The 20,441-nt window shown below is 40.5% G+C and overlaps 1 protein-coding gene across 1 annotated transcript in view; it reads right to left on the bottom strand.

Annotated features, from left to right (window-relative positions):
- Window positions 1-18,850: 18,850 nt before the first annotated feature.
- Window positions 18,851-20,441, bottom strand: part of ADGRG4 (adhesion G protein-coupled receptor G4) — a 121,807-nt gene continuing 120,216 nt past the window's right edge. Inside the window, exon 26 of the mRNA XM_034950088.3 lies at window positions 18,851-19,286. Within this exon, the coding sequence (XP_034805979.1) occupies window positions 19,249-19,286 (38 nt within the window). The 3' untranslated portion in view covers window positions 18,851-19,248. The remainder of the gene's footprint in view (window positions 19,287-20,441) is intronic.

The raw sequence follows: 20,441 nt of genomic DNA, 5'->3' as shown, positions 1-20,441 counted from the left end.
TTCAAGCGATTCTCCTGCCTCAGCCTCCTGAGTAGCTGGGACTACAGGTGCGTGCCACCATGCCTGGCTAATTTTTGTATTTTTTGGTAGAGACAGAGTTTCACCATGTTGGCCAGGCTGGTCTTGAACTCCTGACCTCAAGCAATATCCCCCCACATCGGCCTCCCAAAGTGCTGAGATTACAGACGTGAGCCACTGAGCTCGGCTACCTTTTACTGTTCTTACATTACTTGATTCAACAGAGATGGTTTGAGCCGTCTCTGATGTACTAAACCCTACACATCTAAAGTTCAGTATGTCACAGTCCCTGTTCTCAAGGAAGTCACTGTCTAGAGATAACAGAGAACATTCAATTCAATGCAGCAAGCACCCCAATGAAGATGTACACAAAACACCTGGGGGAGCACAGAGTAGCAGCAAACAACTCTGCCTGTGATATTTGAGTTAAGTGTCGAAAGATAAGGAATTGGCCACACAGAGGACAAGAGTGTCTCTCCAGGCAGAGGTGCCTATCTCCCTCAGTGAATTGTGGACCTTTTAAAGGGGGTCTAGTTTCATTTATATCTCCCTCCCCTTCGCCTGTCTCAGGGACTCCCACAGTGGCCAATGCACAGCTGTTAATGCTTGCTAACTCACTGATGAACTGACAGACTGAATGGAAAAAAAAAAGTGAATGAATGGGTTTGGAAAGAGGAGTCCCACAGACTACCATGGGAGGTGAAAAGACCTTATAATCTCCCAGGAATTATGTGGTTAAGATCTACAGTTGTGCTCTGGCTGGAGAAATGAGAGAAAGAGGTAAGAAATAGTGTACTCTGCTAGGGTTTCTTTTCTGAAAGAAAAATGTAACAATGAGACAGAGACTTTAAAAAATACACTTTTGTTAAATCTAAATAATTCTTAACAATGAGCCGAGAGAGCCTGCAATCAGATCTATTCTCTCCAAATAGGGCGAGTGGAGGGCACCGGGAAAGGCTGCTGCCAGGGAATTAAGCCTGCTTTCTCCAGCTCACCGTGGGGTTCCATTTTGCTTTGGGCAAGAGAATGGACATTTTCTTTTTACAAATTTCCATTGCACAGAACAAGACAAGAGTTCCCCGAATGAAATCCAGTCATTAGTCTCCCTCTTATATAATCTGCATAATACTTCCAGAGAGGGGCAGAGGGAGGGGGTCACAAGCAGGTGAGCCAGAGACCTGAAGGGACTCATCTGGGCCCTGTTAGTGCAACAAAGTACATTGTAACCCATCTGCCCCAGAGCCTCCATGCACTGAATATTCAGTTATAGCACATAACTGGCTTGGAGTCTGCATATACTGTAAGTTGAATGCAGATGACATTTTCTGCAATATAAGAAATACATTTCAGAAAAGTAGGTTAGACTCTGTTCTTTAGTGTAAAAAAGTTATTGGGCATTCAGAGAAGACTAAGGAGCTCAGTGTGGTTAAAGTCAGTACAGGTGGTAGGGGCCGAGAAGGGGAGGGGAGATTTCATGTAAAAGATGCAGAGGTCCTGAACCAAGCCTATGGAATGTGTAGAAGAGGAAAGGAAGGATTTCAGAGGTATTTCAGAATTGAGGAACAAATTAAACATGGGTGGCCAGAGACTGGGGAGAACTGAGAATGATTCCCAGATCTCTAGTTTGGGCACTGGCTGGGGCTGAGGAGATGAAGATCATTAGTTTGAATATGAACATGTTGAGTTGGAGGTGCTTATGAATAATGTAGGTGCTGATGTTCAACAGGAGTTGGAAATATAGGGCTGGAGTTTAGTGGAGGGGTTTGGGCTGGAGATATAGATGTAGAAATTATCAGCTTATTATAATGAAAGCCACAGAAGTGAATTACATCTCTCAGGGAGAACATAGAGAAAGGAGAGGAGAAGACTGAGGAGAGGACTCTGGGAAAGGCCAACAAGAGCCAGGATAGAGTGGTATCAAGGAAGCTGAGAAAGGACAGAGTTCAGGATGGAGTGGGTTGCCAAGAGTTTGGGATGCTACAAGAGGTTGCAGAGGATAAGGGCTGAAAGGAAATCAGCAGATTAGTCAGTTACTAGGTCCTTGGTTATCTTCACCAGAGCAATTTCAGTGGCACAGGGGAGGAAAGATCTGGTTTTAGGAGAATAAAGAATGGCTGCAAAATGAAACACTGAAGACTACAAGGGGTTTGGTGATGGAAGAAACAAAAATGAGTTGGTGTCTTGAGGAGGAGACAGATTCTCAGGAAGGACTTTTAGTATGCCAGAAGCTTGGGCATGCTGACCAGAGCAGGACAGATTTGGGTGATGGGAGAAAAAAATGACATTAATGGAGGTAGGTCCCTGCGGAGGTGAGGTAAGGATGTGTCTTAGAAAGGAAGGACACCTTTTCCTTTGAAACAGGAAGGAATTAACAAATAAGCAAAGAAACAAACAGAATAGAAAGTGTTGTTTTTCTCAAACAAATCAGCAAGAAAAAAAAATCTCATGAAAAAGTTAACAAATGATACGAATAGACATTTCTCAAAAGTGGATATACAAATGGCCGACAAACATATGAAAAATGCTCAACATCACTAATCATCAGGGAAATGCAAATTACAACCACACTCGTGAGATACCACCTTACTCCCACAAGAACGGCCATTACTAAAAAGTCAAAACCCAAAGATGTTAGTGTGGATTTGGGGAAAAGGGAATGCTTATACACTGCTGGTAGGAATGTAAATTAGTACAACCTCTATGGAAAACAGTATGGGGATTTCTTGAAGATCTAAAAGTAGATCTAGTATTTGACCCAGCAAACCCCACTACTGGGTATCTACCCAAAGGAAAATAGGCCATTATATGAAAAAGACACATGCACATGTATGTTTATAGCAGCACAATTCACGATGCAAAGATATGGAACCAACACAAGTGCCCTTGACTGACGACTAGATAAAGAAAATGTGATATATATATATATATATGTATATATACACACACACACACACACACACACACACACACACCATAGAATACTACTCAGCCATAAAAAGAATGAAATAATGTCTTTTGCAGCAACTTAGATGGAGCTGGAGGCCATTATTCTAAGTGAAGTAACACAGGAATGGAAAACCAAATACTGTATGTTCTCACTTGCAAGTGGGAGCTAAGCTATGGGTACACAAAGGCATACAGAATGGTATAATGGACTCTGGAGACTCAGAAGGGGGAAGGGTGAGAGGAGGATGAGGGATAAAAAACTATATATTGGGTACAATGTACACTACTCGGGTAAGAGATGCACTAAAATCTCAGACTTCACCACTATACAATTTATCCATGTAACCAAAACCATTTGTACCCCAAAAGCTATTGAAATAAAAAAAATTTTTTAAAGAATGTGTTGTTTGGAAAACATCTTTGTCAATAGAAATATTAGCACTTGAATAATTAACAAAGAGGAGGGACACAATCAGGCTCAGTTGTGTAAAAGAATAATTCCAATCTCTCATGCCAGCCTCTTACCACTTACGCCTAATTAACATATGGCACCCTAACAATTATGCATATCAATATATACTTGTCAGAATAACTTCATTTTAAGTTTTGCTTTGTTTCACAACTAAACTCTCCTTAAGTTTGCTCAGTTTTCATAACTTGTAGTTTATGTAATATTGTTTGTTCACCATCTATAAAAGATTTAAGGAGCATTGGTTTGGGCAGGAGAAAATTCTCGCATGTCAGTTTACTTCTATGACATTTAACTTGGCAATTAGGGGAATGAGAGAGAAAAAAATAATGTGTTTACAAGAAACAGAAAAGGAAACTTTATGGCCCTGTCACATTCAAGAGATATGCTTGTTCATGGAGATGCTTCTCTCATTTTGAGAGAAGATGTGTTTTTGAAAGAAGTTTTTTTTCCTAGGCCTCTGGTAGTTACATGTAATTACTGCATCCTAGGGAACACAAATGTGAAGAAAGCTCAGCATATGTGTTCTTTGGAGGTCATCGTGTGAGAAGTGGTTTGATGTGCACTACAGCAAAACTTATTTTGTGATTTGTTTTGCTCCCCCACACAATGACTCATCTCTTTGTCTGAGACATGAAAATCTATATGGTTTTAAATGGTATCAGAATATGCTTTTAATTCTAGCATAAACATTATTAAAATAATGGCTACCATATATTGAGTGCCTACTATGTGATAGATATGATACATGTATTAGCACAGTATTCAAAAACTTTTTATTGACTCTCTTCTTAATTCTTTCAGTAATCCTAAGAGATGAGCACAACTGAGGCTTCATCCACCAGTTATTACCCCATTTCTTTGTTATTATTCACAGCAAACATCGCTAAAGCATTGTCTCTACTCTGTCTCCAATTCTTCCTTAGACCCACTCTAGTTAGGCTCTTTCCTGTACTAGTCCACAAAAACTGCTCCGGTTAAGTCACCAATAACCTCCTCATTCTCAATCTGTAAGTTGGCTTCCAAGAAGGGCTCAGGGAACCCCTGCTGAGAACCACTGCTCCATGCTGCCAGATGATGGAGTCATCAAGGGCATGGGCTTTGGTATGAGAGAGACTGGAGTTTGAATGCCAGACCTGTCACTATGTACCTAACTTTTGGCAAGATACTTAAATATTTTAATTCAATCCAACAAACATTTATGAGGGCTGCTATATGCCAGGTGTTGTTCTAAGTGCTTGGTGATAATAATCTTCCTTGACCCAGAAGCAGCATTTAAGACAGTGGATTACTCCCTCCTCCTTAATACGCTTTCTTCACTTAGTTTCCAGGACATCATAATCTCTTGATTTTCCTCTAACTTCACCAAACACTCCTTAGTCTCCTTTGCCAGTTGTGCCTCTTCTCTGACCTCTTAATATTGTGGGGCCTCGGGACTCAGTCATTGGATTTCTTCTCTATCTCTATTACTTCCCAGGTGGTCTCATCTGAGCTCATGACTTTGTAGGCCATCTCTATACCTATGACTCCCAAATTTATATCTCCAGCTTGGACTTTTCCCTTGAACTTCAGACTTCTGTATCCAACTTCCTACTCAATATCATCTCCACTTTAATTTCTTTATTTTATTTTATTTTTTGAGACAGAGTCTTTACTCTGTCACGTAGGCTGGAGTGCAGTGGCATAATCTCAGCTCACTGCAACCTCCACCTCCTGGGTCCTAGAGATTCTCATGTCTCAGCCTCCAGACTAGCTGAGATTACAGGTGTGTGCCACCATGCCTGGTTATTTTTTGTATTTTTAGTAGAGACGGGATTTTGCCATGTTGGCCATGCTGGTCTCGAACTCCTGACCTCAAGTGATCTGCCTCCCTTGGCCTCCCAAAGTGCTGGGGTTACAGGTGTGAGCCACCACATCTGGCCTCCACAAGGATTTCAAATAGGCATCTTGATATGTCCAAAACACTGCTCCTGATCTTTCCCCACAATGAAAATGTAAGAAAGTATTTTATGCATATATCATAATATCACTTTGTGCCCCATAAATGTAACAAGTATAATTTGCCAATTTACAATTTTTTTAAAAGGGTAAGAACAAAGGAAAGCCTGCTCCAAATTATACCCTTTCTCGGATGTAGGTAGTATCTTAATCCTTGTAGATATTCTTGATATCTTTCTTTTTCATTCACCATACCCAATCTATCATGAAATTAGGATGGATCCACCTTCAAAAATTGACAAGTCAACCATTCTTCACCACATCCTCTGCTACCTCATCTGCTTGATCTCATCAGTACTGCTTCGACCTATCACAGATAGCCATGTGGCTAGTTCCCTTTTATTCTGTGCTCAGATGTCACCTTCTCAGCAAGGCATACCCTGACCTCCCTGTTTGATACTGCAGCCTGTACCCTCTCCCCAGCATTCCCATGTCTGAAGACCCTGCTTGACCTTTTCTTTAATCCGTGACACTTACCACCTCCTAGCACATCATAGTATACTTATTTAATTGTTTGTCATTTATCTCCCCCTCTTAGAACATAAGCATCATAAAGGCAGGGATTTCTATCTATTCGTCCACTACTATACTGCCTAAGCTCCTGGAACAGTACTTAGCATAGAGTACATCCAATACGTGTTTGTGAGATTGAATTAGAAAGCTTAAGTATCTTACCAAAGACTGCTTACACAGTGACAGGTCTGGTGTTCAAACTCCAGCCTCTCTGATACCAAAGCCAATACCCTTGACAACTTCATCCTATGGCATCATGGAGCAGTGGTTCTCAGCAGGGGTGCTCTGATCCCTTCTTGGAAGCCAAGGAAGCAATATATTCTTGCTACAGCCAAGCATACAAAGTATTATGATGACTCTCAGAGACAATATTGAGTTGAACATGTCACTCAATACAATATACAGTGAAGTTCAACTCGATGTAAGGGGGAAGAGGTGTGCAGCAACATCAAAGAAGTGTCCAGGGGCAGGAGCAGGGAGGTGGACTGGGGATTTGTTGTTCAATGGGTATAACGTGTCAGTTATGCTAGATGAATATGTTCTAGAGATCTGCTGTATGACATAGTGCCTATAGTTACCAATACGGTATTGTGCACTTCAAAACATCTTAAGTGGGTAGATCTTACGATATGTGTTCTTACCACAAAAAGAAAGAACACAAAAAATTTGGGAGGTATTGGATATGTCTATTACCTTGACCGTGGTGATGGTCAAATAGGTGTGTGCATATGTTCCAATTCATCACATTATACACCTTAAATATGTGCAGTTATTTGTGTATCAATTATACCTCAATAAAGCTGTTAAATTGGTGGGTTTTTTAATCTTAAAAAATCAGATGTCACAGAACACTATCACACAGGTATGCAGAAAGACTGCCTGTTCTCTTGCCTCCTGGGCATATAAGTGAGCATGGTTAGGGCAGGCAACTGTTCTATTTGAAGTATGACACAAGGCTGAGGCATATTGATAAACAGCAATTTTTTGCCAGGTCCTGTGAGGCATTGTTAGAGTACAATAGAGATAACATTATTATTATTATTATGACTGACTTGTTTATTAGATTTTTAAAATCTGTTGAAGTGTACTAACAAAAAGTCTAGTACTCAACATTGTGTCATAGGTTTATTTTTGTTTGTTTTTTGTTTTGTTTTGAGATGGAGTCTCACTCTGCCACCCAGGCTGGAGTGCAGTGGTGCCATCTCAGCTCACCACAACCTCCGCCACCAGGGTTCAAATAATTCTCCTGCCTTGGCCTCCCGAGTAGCTGGGGTTACAGGCATGTGCCACCATGTCCGGCTAAATTTTTTTCTGTATTTTTAGTAGAGACGGGGTTTCACCATGTTGGCCAGGCTGGTCTCGAACTCCCGACTTCAAGTGATCAACCCACCTCAGCCTCCCAAAATGCTGGGATTACAGGCATGAGCCACCAGGCCTGGCCAATGTAATAGGTTTAAAAAATTGTTGAGCACCCTTGGCATCAGGTAAACTTTACTGACTTTAACCACCCTTCCGCCATGTAGGCCAGGCAGGACGACACACCTTTTTCCTGCTTTTATTTCTAAATTTAAAAAAATTATGAATGAAGCAGAAACCACAGAATGGAGTTTAATTCATTTAAGAAGCAAACAACAACAACAACACAACCACAAAGCCAGTGAGAATCTCCCTGAATGAGTATGCATGGTACACAGGGGAAAGAGTAGTAGACGCCAGGAGACATCCAGGTTTTGCAACTAAATGTGTGACTTTAGCCAGGTCATTTTCCTCCTCAGGGCCTCAGTTTCCTCATTCATAAAATAAGTGGTGGGGTAAAAACAAAAAATAGAACTGGCATGTGATCCAGCAATCCCACTGCTTGGTATATATCCACTAGAAATGAAATCAGTATGTTGAAGAGATACCTGCACTCCCATGTTCATTGCAGCATTATTTACAATAGCTAAGATGTGGGATCAACCTAAGCATTCATCAACAGATAAATGGATAAAGAAAACATAGTGTATATACACAGGGGGATATTATTAGGCCTTAAAAAGAAAAAAACTCTGCCATTTGTGACAGCATGGACGAACCTGGAGACATTATGGTAAGTGAAATAAGCCAGACACAGAAAGACAAACATTGCATGATATCACTTATATGTAGGATCTAACGAGTAAAAGGGTTTGCTACCTGGGGGTAATCTAGGGATAGACTGGGTTGGAGAAATGGGGAGATGTTGGTTAAAGGATACACATTTTCAGTTATAAGATAAATAAGTTCTGGGGATCTGTTGTACAGCATGGTGACTATAGGTAAGAATACCATATTGTATACTTGAAATTTGATAAAAGAGTAGACTTTAAGAGTAGATCTTAACTATCTTGCCACACAAAAAAGTTAACTGTGTAAGATGATGGGTATGTTAATTAGCTTGATTGTGGAGATCATTTTACAATGTATACGTATATTGAAACATCACATTGCATACCTTGAATATATACAATTTTGATTTGTCAATTATCCTTCAATAAAGCTGCAAAGAAAACCCACAAATGATGAGGTGAGGGGCAGCCCTAGATAACCTGCACACTGTCCTCCAACACTGATCCTATGTGGGCCAATTGTTATGGGTTGAAGATAAAGATGTTGCTTGAAACAAAATGTACAAGAGGTTAGAAAAGCATTTCAACTCATTTATTTCTGTATTTAGTTAGTGCCTTAGGTGCAGAGGGTTGAGTTAATCAAACTCAGCTCATGGCACATTTATCATCATTGGTAACTTGCTTGATTTATTTACTCCCTGTCATCCGCACACTTCACTCAAATTCTCCTCCCTCCCTCATTAGCAACTATTGTCTTCTGCTTAAGATATTTTCGTTTGCATGTGTTCTTACAAAATGTGTATTATCAGTTTGAATGAATGTCTTTTGAAATTTCTGTAAACTGTGTATTGTGGTATTGTGTTATATATATTATTCTGCTTCTTGCTATTCTTTTTTTTTTTACCCAGCACTGTGTTTTAAAAATCTATACATGTTTCTCTATGTACAACTAATCTCTTATTTCCAATTGCTGCAAACTACTTGAGAACGTGTATCCACCACATTTGCCTCTCCACTCTCTTGGTGATGGATGCCGGATTGCCTTCAACTCTCTGTCACCATAAATATTGCTGCAATGAGAAGCATTCCATTTTAAAAAGAATTGTAGGTGAGGGTGCGAATAGGGAGCTGCCTCTGAGCTGTGACTAGAATGATTAAATGCTACTGTTAGGGTTTCCTTTTCTCCAGCATGCTGCAGAACCTTGGGTAATGGAATTAAATCCAAATGCTTCAGCTGGGGCAGTAATCAGAAGTTGGGCTCTTGTGTCAAGTAATTGTGCCACTATGTTTTCTTCACTGAATTGACTAGTTATTTGAATCAGTTAACCCATTTGATGAGGGATTTTGACACTGTGTAAATGCTCCACCTCTGCCCTCTCTCCCAGGGGATGATCCCACACAATCCCCTCAAATTATGCAGACTATAGTCTCTCACCTCAAGTGGATCTTTAAGGAGACCTACAAATTTTTCTGTTTTGCTACTTAGCTCTTCCTCCTGTTCTCTATAGCAGGTATTTTAAACCTTCTCCATCTTATCAGTCTCTTCTCACTCTCAGCAGTTTGCCTCACCTCCTACTTCACAGAGAAAATAGAAGCTATCAGATGAGAGCTCCCTTAAATTCCGATTACCAAATCTATATATTTGCCTGCGTCCACACCCACCCTTGCCACCTTCCTTCCTGTTACAGTGGAGTGCCTCACCTTCTAAGAGGAATCCTTCCATCTGTGCCATGGATCCCATCCCTTCCTTCCTTGTTCCACTGGCTAAATTATGTCCCCCCTCAATATTTCAACCTCTATATTTCTGCTAGGTACTTCCCTTAACCATGTAAATGTGTTCATCTCTCTCTTATCTTAATACTACATTTTAAAAACCTTTCTCAACCTCAGTCTCCTCCAGTGACCTCCACCCCTCCACCAACTTTTGCAACTTAGTGGCTACGTTTATTCAAAGAGCTACATTGCCCTCTTCTCTTTCCTCACTGCTCAACCTCTTGGATCTCACCAAAGTTTCCTTGGCTTACATGGGACCTCATATTTCTGGTTTCCTTCCTACCTCTCCAACCATTCCTTCAGGATGTCCCTTGCAGGATGATCCGCCTATGCCTGGCCCTCAGTGCTCCTCATTTCTGGGCCTACTTGCTTCCATTCTTCCTCCGTGTACTCCCCCTTGGGAATCGCATTCACTCCTAAGGTTCAATTACCATTGATATTGCCAAAATCTCCATTTCCATCCCTAACCACTCTTCTCTCCTCCAGACTTACATATCCAACTCCCTTCTAGACATCTCCACCCGAATGTCCCACAGGCATCTCAAAACCAGATGTCCAAGACTGAATTTATCATCTTTGTCAACAAAAACCCTTTGATCATTTTCACTGTTACATCTCAGGGAAATTCATCACACTGCATATATTCCTATTATTACTAAACTTTTAAACTACAAAAGTTATAGATACTCTATAAAAATTCAACATATACAGAAGTATGTAAAATACAAAGTGAAAGCCTCATCAATACTTCTCCCCAGAGGTAAACCACTATCAACAATGAGGAGTGTGTCCTTACTTTTTTCTGTATAACTATGGACATGCATGCACACACAAAGTTTTGTTTTTACACATACTTTATCATGCTACATGTACTGTCATGCAAATTTCTTTATGGCAGAAAAATATATTGTGGATATATTTGTATTATTAATCAAATTGGTATAGCTTCTTCTTAGCTGCATATTATTCCATACTATATATAGCCCATATTTATTTAACCCTTCTGATATTGAAAAGCTTTAGCTTATTTCCAGTTTTCACTATTTCAGGGTTGCACTGAATAACCTTGCCCATAAATTTTTGAATTGTTGAGCTAGGATAGAATGCTATAAGTGGAATTTCTGAGCTAAGTTTATATACACTGAAGTTTGGATAGACATTGCTAAAGTGTGCTCAATAGCTTGAATGGGGTTTTCCCTCTACTTTTCAACTGAGAGACAGCATACTACAATAAGATGCATAAAGTACATTATTTTAAGTGTGCAACTGAATGAACTTTTATATGTGTATTTAGCTATGAAAGCACCATTTCTGGCCTCTCAGAAGGCTCCCCCCGGCTTTTTTTGTGTTTTGTTTTTGGTTTTTTTTTTTTTTTTTTTTTTTGAGATGGAGTCTCGCACTGTTGCCTGGACTGGTGTGCAATGGCGTGATCTCGGCTCACTGCAACCTCCGCCTCCTGGGTTCAAGCTATTCTCCTGCCTCAGCCTCCTGAGTAGCAGGGATTACAGGCACCCACCACCATGGCCGGCTAATTTTTTGTATTTTTAGTGGAGATGGAGTTTCACTACGTTGGCCAGGCTGGTCTCAACCCCCTGACCTCGTGATCTGCCCACCTCAGCCTCCCAGAGTGCTGGGATTACAGGCGTGAGCTACCACGCCTGGCCAGAAGGCTATCTTTAAATCTTCCCAGTACAGACTTCTCCCTGAGAGATCACCACTATTCCAATTTCTATAATCATCGATTGTTTTTGTCTGCTTATATAAATGAAATTGTACCGTCAAAGAAGCCAGACTCATTTGTGTCTGGTTTCTTTGACTCAACGTGTTTTATATTTATCCATGTTGTCGTGTGTGTGCATAGTTCATTTTTTACTGTTATGTAGTATTCCATTGGATGAATGTCCCACAATTTGTTTATCCATTCACCTGCTGATGGACGTTTTGGTTGTTTCCACCATGTTGGCTGTTATGAATAATGTGGCTATGAACATTTGTGTGCAAATATTTGGTTGACACGTTTGCATTTCTCTAGGGTGTATATGCCCAGAAGAATTGCTGGGTCATAGGGTGTGTTTAACTTTCTTAGAAACTACAGAACAGTTTTCCAAACAGGCTATACCTGTTTGCCCTTCTACCAGTTGTATAAATTGAAACTTCCTAGCATATGAAAGTATCAAATAGTGTATTGTTACTGCACACTTAATTGTCTCCCCAGACAAGTTTAGGAACTGTCTTGTTCAGTACATCAAGTATAGTGGATTCTCAATAAATATTTGTGGAATTGGACTAGTAATTAAGTAGTTACTATTTGTTATGCTTCAAGGTCTCTACCACACAATTTTAAGAATTAACATATGTTACTGTGGACAAACTGTTGTAGGTATGGATGTTTTATTACACGAAGGACAGCCCATTTTTATGTGTGTAGGACTGTGGCCTTTACTTCATTGTATCCTCTACGGAGCTTAGCATAGAAATGGGCACAGAGGAAGTGCCCATAATGACTAGCATGCTGGACTTAGAGAGCTACCAGATTCAAAGACTGCCAAGCCTCTCTGAAACCTTTACCTGCTCATATTTCTAGACTCAGGTCTAAAGGAGGCAGAGAGAAGAGAAAAATTCTCTTCTATCCCTCACTATCTGCACTGTCACCAGCCCCAGTTTCTTAGGTTTTTAACTATAGATAGATAGTTTTCAACTTAAAAATGTTAGCCAGCTCATTCATCTATCTATCTGTAATTAGAAACCTAACTGTCTATCTATAGTTAGTTACTATCTATCTATAGTTAGAAACCTAAGAAACCTGATTTCTCAGGTCCACTAAAGACCCAGATCATGCAGGGTAGGAAAGAGCGATCAATGATAAAGTATATCTTTATGTCTCTCCTTCTGAAAGGGCCAGTGCATGAAGATTTGATATAGCCCCTTACACTAGGTCTTTATTCTTCCCCTGTAACTGTCTCTAAAGTTCTCCATTCCTCTTGGAATTTGTGAGCTGAGGATGTAAAAAAGAAAAAAATCTTTCTTGCATGAACTAGGCCTTTATCAAAATTCACTCCAACTCAGATTCATTTCCATTTCTAGTCCCATTGCTGCCCACAACCAACTGAGCATGATGAATGAGTTGGCTAACATTTTGAAGGTGAAAACTGTCTATCTACTCATCTAACCATCTAGCTAGCATGTCCCCGGATTTGAGTGTCTTCACTTTATTAAGGTAGCATATCCTTCAATCTTGCCTCCCCTCACATCTAAGTGAAGGAGATGTAAACAACAATCCTTACCCTTGTTTCTATGATGAATTCTAGGTTAACATAAGTAAGTCTTAGCAAACTTGGGAATCTGCCAGTCCCAACTTTTTGTTTAATTTACATAATCATTTGCATAGGACTGCATATATTAAGGAAACATCTGTACTTTTCTTACGCATTTAGATGAGATGAAATTTTTTCAGTATTTGAAGTTACTACTTAATATTGATTTCCTCTGCCTCTCCCTTTTTAGGAATCTCACTTTGTGAACATAATGCCATCAGCCTGGTGAGGTGGAGAATGGAAGTAACACTCCTCCTAGCTTTCCTTCTCAGACAACAGAGCACTCCTTAATCAGAGGTGAAAGGTCCTGGAAGTTGGGATCAAAATATATTTTCAAATATTTAAGGGAACTCATAAAAAGCTTTATGGTGACGCACCTTCAAAAAGTGTAATTTAAAAAATGCCCTTTCAAGTGCAAAGACATAAAGGTATACTTTATAACGAATCACACTTTCCCAGCCTGCATGATCTGGGTCTTTATTGGGCCTAAGTAATTAGGGTGCAGAATGGAGGTTGGGGGAATATTTCCTAGTATTGGGGCTGAAAAGGTGCTTGTCTGGAGAGACATGGCAAGGTGACAACGTAGACAAACAACAAAGCTCATTTTCATATATCGGCTTTCCTTAGAGTGACGCCAACTTGTGTACCCAATATCTCTAAAGATCACCTTTTCTAACAGCACTCTTATCTATCATTCTGGGACGCTTATCTTTAACACTTCAGCTCTCTCAGCACATCCTGATTCACTTTAGCCTTAAAACGTAACTAGTGAATACCTATGTGTCTGGAATTGGTTCCTTCTGGTGGGTTCTTGGTCTCACTGACTTCAAGAATGAAGCCGCCGACCCTCCCAGTGAGTGTTACAGTTCTTAAAGATGGTGCGTCCGAAGTTTGTTCATTCAGATGTTCAGATGTGTCTGGAGTTTCATCCTTCTGGTGGGTTGGTGGTCTCGCTGACTTCAAGAGTGGAGCCACAGACCTTCCCACTGAGTGTTACAGCTCTTAAAGATGGCGCGTCAGGAGTTGTTTGTTCCTCCTGGTGGGTTCGTGGTCTCACTGGCTTCAGGAGTGAAGCTGCAGACGTTCGCAGTGTGTGTTACAGTTCTTAAAGGTAGTGCGGACCCAAAAAGTGAGCAGCAGTAAGATTTATTGCTAAGAGCAAAGAACAAAACTGCCACAGCGTGGAAGGGAACCCGAGTGGATTGCCACTGCCGGCTCGGGTGGACAGCTTTTATTCCCTTATTTGGCCCCGCCCACATCCTACTGATTGGTCTATTTTACAGAGTGCTGATTGGTCCATTTTACAGAGTACTGATTGGTCCGTTTTTACAGAGTGCTGATTGGTGCATTTACAAACCTTTAGCTAGACACAGAGCGCTGATTGGTGCGTTTTTACAGAGTGCTGATTGGTGTGTTTACAAACCTTTAGCTAGACAGAAAAGTTCTCCAAGTCCTCACTCGACCCAGGAAGTCCAGCTGGCTTCACCTCTCACCTGAATGAGGCCTCAGGGTAGGGGAGAGATCTATTCTTCTTAGCACTATCCCACCCTCACTGATGAAGGATGCTACTGAATTAGTTATCATTCAACCAAAGTATATCCACTCCTATATTGTGTGAGGTGAACATGTGGGGTTTTTTCCTACCTACTCATTCATTCCTAACACCCTACTTTCTTTTTGTAGAATGACTTCTTCCCCATTGTGGATATTCTTGGTGGGATGGTAAATTCATACTTCTACCACTATCAAAACCAAAGTGCTCCTGAAGATTTTTTCTGCCACATCCTTCCTCTCACTGCTCAGTATAGCACAAAATTTAAGCTCAGCTGATTAGATACAGGCTCACAGGATTTTGAGTCTTAAGCTAGTAGTATGAGCATAGAAATTACTGTTTATTCTTTCCAGTAATGGCGCCCGCATGAGTCTACTTCCCTGTTAGGAGACAATCACTATGGTTCCTGCTTTATAGACTCCTGTCCTTTTTCAAGCCCTGTTCTTTTTTCTTCTTTCTTTTTTTAAAACGTTTAAGTTCAGTGGTACAAGTGCAGACTTGTTACATAGGTAACCTTTTGTCATGGGGGTTTGTTGTACAGATTATTTCATCACCCAGGTATTAAGCCTAGTACCCATTAATTGTTTTTCCTGATCCTCTCCCTCCCCCCACCCTCCACCCTCTGCAAGGCCCCAGTGTGTATTGTTCTTCTCTATGTGTCCATGTGTTCTCATCATTTAGCTCTCACTTACAAGTGAGAACATGCAGTATTTGTTTTTCTGTTCCTGCATTAGTTTGCTAAGGATAATGTCTTCCAGCTTCACCCATGTCCCTGCAGAGGACATGATCTCCTTCTTTTTTGTGGCTGCATAGTATTCCACGGTGTCTATGTACCACATTTTCTTTATCCAGTCTATCATTGATGGGCATTTGGGTTGATTCCTCTCTTTGTGAAGAGTGCTGCAATGAACATATGCATGCATGGGTCTTTATAATAGAATGATTTATATTTCTTTGGGTATATACCATTTGGCTTGCTGGGTCAAATGGTAGCTCTGTCTTTAGGTCTTTGAGGAATCTTCACACTGTCTTCCACAATGTCTAGCCCTCTTCTTTAACTTTCCCATAAATGTTTTGAATTCCCAAAACACTTTCAACAAGTCCCCTTGGTTAGTCAGAACTGACAATAATGTCAGCTCAAAGACATTTGGTTTATGTGGCTGGCAACCAAAGAACCTAGAGTAAAACATTGTGCTAGGTACTGAGAGTACAATGGTAAAAAATACAAACAAGGTTCTTGCCCTAATGGAGTTTATATAATAATGGAAAGCGTAGGTCTACTCAGCACTAAGATAACAAACCCTAGATTAGGAAAAGTCAGCCATTGCTTTCCTATGCTCATGTATTTTAGACCATTTATGCACTCAGGCATGTGACAAATATTTATGGAGTGTCTATGAGTTACCAGACATTATAAGTATAAATTTAATCCATTCCACTGGTTTTGCCTAATCAAGACAGGTATAATTAGGTCCTTCCTTCGTTGCTCCAAGCTCCTTGTGTACCCTAAATGCTTGAAGGTCAGGACCAGAAACACATCATAGGCTTGAGCTATTAGAGATACAAGCCTTACCTCCTCTTAGCTTTCTGCCCCCTCCCCAACCTTCCCATATTCCTGGGTGCAGGGGAAGTGGGCCATCACAGATGGTCACTGTCATCTTTGGGACTTTGGACAAAATGATAAGGATTAGGATTCTGGGCAGGAGCTTCCTCAGACATGCCTCAGAGAGAGTTTAGTACCATTCAGTGTTTGCCACTTGCCCACAGGGTACCCAGGGTGCAGCAGAGAATGAAAAGTCCATGCCCTGAGGCTCCAGGGGGCTTTGTAAATTTGCTGATCGATGCTTAATAAAGACAATTTGCCTGTGGTATTGAGAAATAGAGTCCTGTCTTATTCAAATGTCCACCCCTGCCACCATTGGCTCCACCTGGAATACCCTACTCTCAGCCTGACTAAATCCTCTGTGACTTCCTACCTGTAAAGCACTTTCTTCTATCATATCCTTGCTCTAATCATTCACTATTCCAGTGTATGCATCTGGTCTCCCCAAGTATACAGTAAACTGCTGGAGGTAGTGGCCTAAGTATGATGTGTCTATATCTTTCCCTCCATGTCAGGACTCTGTCAATACTTGGGAGTTGATTGTTGATTGAAAGCAGTCCAAAGTTTCTAGGGTCTTTTTTCCATAATTACTTGGGTCCACCTTCACACAAGTATCAGTCATTTTGTGCGCCCAGGAAAAGCAAGCCAAAGGATGCCAGTAAGATATTTAATCAGTGTTTTCCCTGCAATTTCAAACTGCCTTTGAAATTGCAGAAAGCCTGTGTTTTCCTAATTAGCAAGGGGTGTCATGATAGGAATCATGAACTTTTCTATCAAATAACGTTTCTGTTCTCGACAGTCTGTCAGGTCATTAGAGATAGGCTGTACATTTATCACTCCAGCAGCAGCAGAACAATCAAGGTTTTATTACTTGTTGAAAATAAATACAATCATGGGCATTTTAACAGCCAAAATGATCCCCCAAATCAAATCACTTGCAAAATGCATTTATTTGTAAAAGTGCTAATTGCAACCAAGTCTTGTCCTTAAATCTATTTTTGAGTGAAAGTGACTTAATATTTCGGTTCAAAGACATGTAACATTCAAGACACTTTGATCATTATTCATGTTAGTCCCTTCACACACACGGACACATACACACACACACACACACACTCTCACTCACTCACCTTTCCCTACCAAAAAAGTACACATGGAGCCACATGGGGAACAATGGATTTGACTCTGATGGCAGATATTTGGGGGCCTAAGGGCCAACCTAATTTTTATATTATGTGAGGTGTTAGGGGTAATAATGGAGACCTAGGAGTTTTATACCAGTGACTGGCACCAGTGCTGTAGTCTGTTTGGTAGTCAGCATTAAATTTTGCTTAGAAGATCAATGTGATACCTTTAATGGGGTAGACATGGTAGGTTGGGGCCATGAGGGGATGAGTGGTAAGCTGATTGGGGTTTGAAAGAGAAAGGAGTGAAGATATACTGTGTTACACTGTGCTAGAACATTTTCAGACCTCATCTTATTTCAGTTTCACTTCAGTTTTAGGATGCATGCATGATCATTATTACATCACGAGGTCGCACATCTAGAAAGTGACAGAGCTGGGATTTGAACCCAATTCTGCTGTCTCCACAGCCCACTGCATCATATATATTCACAAGGGTCCTGGGGAACTTGATTTTTGGTATTGAAATGTAGGTGTTTATCTTTCTCACTGGAAGGGTCTAGTTATCCTTATTTATTTATGTATTCATTTATTTATTGCTCCAAGCAGTAATATATTCTCTCAATACAAGATTCAAAAGATACAAAGAGGTATAGGGTGAAAAGTAAATGTCTCTTCCTCCTCTGCCCCCAGACACGCTGTTACCCTTCCTGAAGGCAACCACTGATACCAGTTGCTTGTGTATCCTTCCAGAATGTTCCTCCTTTACTTATTTCTATCCAAGGACAAATGTGAGCAGCACACCTGACTGGGAAGCCACAGAAGGCAAAGCTGGCAAAATTCGTCTTCATTGATCACTCTGTTGCCTTTGGGTGGCCCTTTTTGCACTCCATCCCTCTACTGTTCTGCTCACCCCAACCTGGCCTTTCCTTCCTAGAGAGAACCACCAGCTTTGAACAGTTTCTGTTCTGTTTTATTCCTCAGGACCCTGCTTGCTATTCCTTGAAGGGCTGTATTGGCTGAAAAATTCATCCTTACTAAGGAATTTATGGGTGTCTGTGGATTGATGACCCACCCTTTCCACAAAACATGTTTACGTTTTAATAAGAGCTTCAATCAAAAGTGTGAGTTGAATAATGGGGATCTCAGGTGCTTTGTCATGACAGGCCAACAGGGCAGAGTATTTTTCCAAAATGTATGACCTTGTGGCTCTTCCTATCTACTTCCTCTGTGGGTTTCAGGCCAACTGGGCACCCTGAAACTTTGACCACCTGAAATTGTTTGGCTCCCATGGCAGGGAAGTAAGGATCCTGGTCTTGATTTTTATTTTTTTAAGGATGTGTACACTTAAAGCTTTTAAAACAAAATTTCCAATGCTGTAGAAATTTCTCCTCTAATATATCATAACAATAACCTGAAATCTTATCCAAAAAAGAAATAAGTATAACGACAAATAGGAGAATTATTCTGACTTTAATATTTATCAAATGTTATTCTTCCCCTTACAAAATAATAATTAAAATAGAAGGTTGGAGCAGATTGTTTCACAAATTCAACCTTTTCCCCAATCAGGGGTTGGGAGGAGGCAAGTATCTCTACTGGGATTTATTGAAAAATTCTGTTTGTGAATGGAATTCATTTTGGGATTTTTGTTTTGCTTTTTATTTTTGTTTTTTTAAATTTCCATAGGTTTTGGTGGAACAGGTAGTATTTGGTTACATGAGTACATTATTTAGTGGTGATTTGTGAGATTTTGGTGCACCCATCACCCGAGCAAGTATACACTTGGAATTCATTTTTATTTCCACAGGTATTATATTCTTTTTACATAATTAGGCACAACTTCACAACTCAAGGAGAGGAACAGTAAGGATCTTTGTCAAAGTCATCTGCAGTAAAGAAAAAAAGAAAATTTTCAGCTGCGGCATCAGGGACTTTGCACATAGTAGAAGCATAAGAAAATTTTATCAAATGAAGGAAAAAATAAAGCAATTAGAAGAGAAGGGGAGGATATGGTGCTTTCTTTGGACTGTTTTATATAAAATCTGGGGTGAATTAATTCATCCTGACAGCACTGTTTGGACAACCAGTGCATATGTTCTTCCTACATTGTGAATAAGAGGCAGCATTATTGACCTTAACCTTAACCTAGGAGAGGATATTTATGTACAAACCTCGGAGGCCTTCAAGAGAAGATGACATAAAATGTGAACATACACATTTATACCCCTTACATATTTGATATTCTTGCACTGAAAGTTTGGCTATTTCTCAAGCTTGAGAATGCCTGGTGGTACAGAGGGCATGATTTTTCACTCTCTGCTAATAGAATCAAGCTTCTGGCTGTCACTAGTACAATGGAAGGACCCAGATTTCAGTTTTAGAACCTGTGGCAGGTCTACCTGCCCCACTGGCTCAGTTCCTCTCAACTGATGAGCACTTTAATGTTGGTTTTCCAGGTCGATTGCTTGGTAAGACAACATCAATATCCTGGATATGGTATTTGCTACTGATCCTCTGAAGCAAAATATGTACACATTGGGCTGTATATTTGCTAATTAAATAGTCCCCAGGGACATCAAGAAATCCAATGCTAAATAACCCTCTTGAAAAATGTTATTTTCCAACCAGCCCCAACTATTATCTACTAAGGAGCTCCCACAACCCATGCTTTGTCTATGTCATGGCACCCCAGTGACTTTATATGAGCACCAAGACATATCCACAGGTTACTTGGCCAGAGTTTGATAAATGCTTGTGGCCAGGGAAAGGTTTTTCTCGTGTGCATCACTAACTTTCCCACACAAAGATGGGAGACTGAGATGCTATACACTAGTCAACCAGCCCAAACTGGAAAATAGCGTTGCCCCACACACGGTCCTGAAACTGGCAGGCACTTAAGAGATTATCCATTCTAGTCCCCTCATATGAAAGGTAGAAAGAATGTAGCTCCAAGCAGAGAAGTGATGTGCTCAAGGTCACAGAGTGACTGACAGAGCTGGAACCTGAACCAAAGCCTTCCAACTCCAAGTTTGATGCTTTTT

The sequence above is a fragment of the Pan paniscus genome, chromosome X (genome assembly GCF_029289425.2).
Source record: "Pan paniscus chromosome X, NHGRI_mPanPan1-v2.0_pri, whole genome shotgun sequence".
Taxonomy (NCBI): Eukaryota; Metazoa; Chordata; class Mammalia; order Primates; family Hominidae; genus Pan; species Pan paniscus.
The sequence above is the reverse complement of the archived record's forward strand: the minus strand, read 5'-3'. Positions and strand labels throughout refer to the sequence as shown.